The sequence below is a fragment of the Sinocyclocheilus grahami genome, unplaced genomic scaffold (genome assembly GCF_001515645.1).
Source record: "Sinocyclocheilus grahami isolate Dianchi unplaced genomic scaffold, SAMN03320097.WGS_v1.1 scaffold639.1, whole genome shotgun sequence".
Lineage (NCBI taxonomy): Eukaryota > Metazoa > Chordata > Actinopteri > Cypriniformes > Cyprinidae > Sinocyclocheilus > Sinocyclocheilus grahami.
In genome coordinates this window covers 533,797-538,659 of record NW_015505818.1, presented here as the reverse complement: position 1 = coordinate 538,659, position 4,863 = coordinate 533,797, and the positions used below count along the sequence as shown (strand labels likewise).

The window sequence follows — 4,863 nt, the reverse complement described above, 5'->3', positions numbered from 1 at the left end:
ACAAGATAAACATGTTACAAAAACATTACCCCAAATGTACATACATAATTCAAAACAACATAACAAAAAATACACATTCCAGCTATTACTTCAATATTGTGACATTACATTCACAATTATTGATACTGAGTCATATAATTATTTAACACCTTATTTTTATACATTTTCTTGAATTTGCAGAGTGAATTACATCATTTTAATTCCTTATCACAAGTATTCCATAGATTTACCCCTTTAACAGATAAACACCTACTTTTTGCATTAGTTCTTGCCCTTACTTTTTTAAACATATACAATCCTCTTAGATTATACTGACTTTCTCTTATTTTGAACAGCCTCTGAATACAATTTGGAAGTAAATTATTATAAACTTTGAACATTATCTGTGATGTACATAAATCAACTAAATCGACAAATTTTAAAGCACGTAAATTAATAAACAATTTGTTTGTTGGTTCGTAATAATCAACCCTTTTAACAATCCTAATTGCTTTCTTTTGTAAAATATATATTGAATTTATATTGGTTTTATAAGTATGACCCCACACCTCCACACAATAAGTAATGTATGGAACTATGAGCGCACAATACAATATATATAACGTTTTTTCATTCAAAATATGTTTTATTCTATTTAATATTGCAATGGATTTGGACATTTTTGTTTTTACATGGTTAATGTGTGGTTTCCAACATAATTTATGATCAATTATAACACCCAAAAATTTATTTTCATACACTCTTTCTATTTCCTCATTGTTAATCCTTAATTTAATTTTATTGTTACTTTGTCGATTACTAAATATTATAAATTTAGCTTTACTTAAATTCAGTGAAAGTCTATTATCATCAAACTACAGAACGCTAGATATAGCGAAAGATAGACAGACAGAGAGACAGACAGACAGACATACAGACAGACAGACAGGCAGACAGGCAGACCAGTGATAGATAGACAGACAGACAGACAATAGATAAGATAGATAGATAGATAGATAGATAGATAGATAGATAGATAGATAGATAGATAGATCTCTTGTGGTACGTCTCTTGTGGTGTAGTTCTTGTCATGTTTATGTTCTTCAGCTCTGTTGTGTTTTGACTGTGTGCCAACAGCAGCAGCAGTCGTTCTCACACCCAAACACTGACTGTAAATCAGAGCTTTAACACAATCGATTGTGCTATTGTGCATCTCGCCCTCCTGAACTCCGATATCAGCAGAGCAATGTAAGAGAAACTGTCCATGATGCAGAAACCACTAAGCTCTCCATTGTGCCTCTTTTGTGGGCAAAACCTTGCGATAACACCTCAGAGCGTATAGGCCACATATATCAGACAGTCCGGATTATTCCCTCCGGTTGCTCTCTCTCTCTCTTTCTCGCTCTCACTCCACTGGATTGTTGCTCCGGATCCAGGCAGGGAACGATGTCACAATATTCAGGGAAGGTGAGTAATATATTTCAGGGTATATTGTCTGTCGTTTGCTGACACAGTTTCATGTATATACTGTACTTTTGTAATATGTAATAGATATTTGTATACTTATGCAATCATACATAATTATAAATTTTTTGCATAATTTGCTATTTGCACAAATGTAGTTTGTAGTTTTGCATGTACACTTACATGCCTACAATACCAGTATATGCATCTCATGCACCCAAATTAATGCACTCTTAAATGAATGCATATATTTACATTATCTCAGTGCACACATTCGGTGCTGCAGAACTCAACAATAAGTACACATTTTTACCTGTTCTGTCAATATTTTCACTGTCCTCTACTAAAAAAAATTATAATAACAAATTAAATAAAATATATAAAATAAAGTTAAATAATAAATGGCTATTTTTATGAAGAAATATGGATCTAATTTCTTTACAAAAAAATACAACAATATAAGTTATATAAATATATATAATAACCCCAATTTTGCATGGAACATTATTATATTATTTTATGATTTTCAGCCCATTCTAACTGATGCTTCCCTGATTATCACAAATTATTTTTGCAATTTCAACTAAGCCTCAGCTTTGTAGCCTGCTAGATAACTTTACCATGGTGGGGGGAAAAAGCTGAATTTAACAACAAAAATGTTTAATAGGCAAACTTCAATGCATAAAAATGCATGTGCATAACCAACAAATGAAAGACTTTACATTTTATGAAACATAATTTATTGTTGAGCCTGGCGATGTCAACTGGCAGCTGTTTATTTTTGGACTCATGTTTCCAAATTTACTCTTAGGAATCAAACTGTGATCTTGATTATGATCTTGTGTTTACCTTTCAAATATGACCAAATGTAGATAATATTTGACTGACAGTTTTTACTGTGGCAAACTGCCCTATTTTTCTCTAATGTGTTTGAAAGTTATTCTTCTTTTTTTAAGATTGGCATTTCATAACTAATTATTCAGAAGTAAAACTATAAGATGATTCATGCAGTTGCCCAAACAAGCTTTTCTAACTTACATTTGCTCCATTTGTTCTGCTGGTTTAATGCCAAGATGGAATAAGAAACTTCACAAGATGGAAAGTGTTCACAGCGTGATGCTGATTAATGAGTCTCACACTGTGAACTCATGTAGTTTCATTTTCACAGAGTCTGTTACACCACCGGTGACTGTAGTTAAATGAAAAACCTTTAATAAATCAAGAGTTTTCCCTTTGATCGTCACTAAATCAAGCCTCCGTCTTCTTCCAGATAGTGTTCTATGAGGGGAAGTGCTTCACAGGCCAGAGGCTGGAGGTGTTTGGAGACTGTGAAAACTTCCAGGACCGTGGTTTCATGAACAGGGTGAACTCTATCCGCGTGGAGAGCGGGGCCTGGGTGTGTTTCGACCATCCCGATTTCAAGGGACAGCAGTACATTATGGAAAAAGGAGAGTATCCCGATTTCCAACGTTGGAATGCCCACAATGATCATATGGGCTCCAGCAAGCCAATCAAAATGGTGAGGATGAAAACACTTTATGAAAAGATATGTCTTTTCATGCCATGCTCACACACACACACACACACACACACGCACATACTCTCACACACACACACACACACATACCCACACACTCACACGCACGACATGATCATATCATGCCAACTTAAATTAAATGTGAAATGTGAAATGTGAAATTTTGAAGTGGAAAGACTGCAAAAGTTTTATTCCCCCTGTAAAACATACTCCAATAATCTTTGTTTTATTTACAACTCTAAAAAAATCCAAGTTGCAACATGCCTCATTTTCATTTACTGTACTGTCGTTTAACTGTAGTTTAACTCAACCTAAAACTGAAATAAAAATTTAAAAATAAATAGAATTTTAAAATACATAAAAAGTAAAAACATATATTTAACAAATAACAAAAATTATAAAAAGCACATTAAAATTACTAGAACTAACTAAAAAATAAACATACCAATAAAAACTAATTCAAAATATTAATAAAAACTATAAAAGTATCTCAATACTAAAATAACATTGTGCATTATACTAATCACTGTACTCCACTCTATTCAAAGAGTATTCAAAGAAAATCTGCATTCTGCAAACAATATATGCTATTGTAGTATGCAAGTATTTCATGCTGTCAAGGGCCAAACTTTTGACCTCTGAAATTTCTGTCTTGACTGTATGATTTTTTTCAAATGTGACACTCAATGTGCTTGTCTGTGTCTGTTAGCACGGGGAGCACTACAGGATGGAGCTTTTTGAGGGCCAAAACTTCACTGGTCAGTGTGTTGAACTGTGTGACGACTGTGCCTTCCTTCAGAGCTCCGGATTCAGCAAGAACGGCCTCAACTCCATTAAAGTATATGGAGACGGAGCGTAAGTTCTGCATGGCCAAACATCAAACAATGTTTTACTAGGCAATCAAAGACTGAAAAGCATAAAATATTCCAAGGTCCCATAGAGCTTGAATAATTACACAAAAAAATGCTCAGAATAAGATGATGCTGTTTAACCTCAACTTCAGCAAAATTGTAGATCGTTTAAAGCAATTACTTAAGCTCTAAGATTGCATTGCATTATTTGCATCAAGTTATATGTATGCAATATTAAAAGTATGCATTTAAAGGAGACAAATTATGCCCCTTTTTACAATATGTAATATAAGTCTCTGGTGTCCCCATAATGTGTCGGTGAAGTTTCAGCTCAAAATACTCCACAGATCATTTATAATATCATTTTGAAAATGCCTATTTTGAGTGGAAGCAGAAACACGCTGTTTTTCGGGCCTGTCTCTTTAAATGCAAATGAGCTGCTGCTCCCCGCCCCCTTTTCCAGAATAGAGCTGCACCATTACAGTTCATACCTGCTAAAAACATCTGTTTTGGTTCTGATTATGATGTTTATCGCGCTGAAATCATGCGTTTTAAACCATATTAGTTTAAACATCTAATATACGGTTTTCTGAGCGCACACATCCGAAGCACACGGACAGAAAGCAGCTGTCACAGCATGTGAGTACTAAACTAAGTTCTCATCCCCACACAAGTTTACGTTAAAAACACACGAGTTACAAAAACAGTTGGTTATGTCTGTGAAGGTAGTAGTAAGTTGCATGTTTATTTTAGATCTGTGTGGCAGCAGCAATATACAGTAAATACATCAATAAATCCACTGCTCTCGTCTCCTCTGAGGCTGGGACTCTAAATAGTGTTTGTGCTCGTCTGTGCAGCCAAAGACAGAAGTTAGCAAGTTTTGCTCAAACTTTCGCCATGGCGTTAAAACTGGTGCACCGTTGTCACTTGCGAAATCAATCGAAGGAGCCGTGGGTGTAAACTTACAGATTAAGGGGCGGTAATATTATAATGAGATCCCTTTGCCACGTCACCAAGGGAGCGAAATCAGAG

At 34.7% G+C, this 4,863-nt stretch overlaps 1 protein-coding gene across 1 annotated transcript in view; it reads left to right on the top strand.

Annotated features, from left to right (window-relative positions):
* Positions 1–1,343: 1,343 nt before the first annotated feature.
* Positions 1,344–4,863, top strand: part of LOC107558278 (gamma-crystallin N-A-like) — a 4,123-nt gene continuing 603 nt past the window's right edge. The window contains exons 1-3 of the mRNA XM_016241910.1: positions 1,344–1,446; positions 2,714–2,962; positions 3,690–3,835. Of these exons, the coding sequence (XP_016097396.1) occupies positions 1,426–1,446; positions 2,714–2,962; positions 3,690–3,835 (416 nt within the window). The 5' untranslated portion in view covers positions 1,344–1,425. The remainder of the gene's footprint in view (positions 1,447–2,713; positions 2,963–3,689; positions 3,836–4,863) is intronic.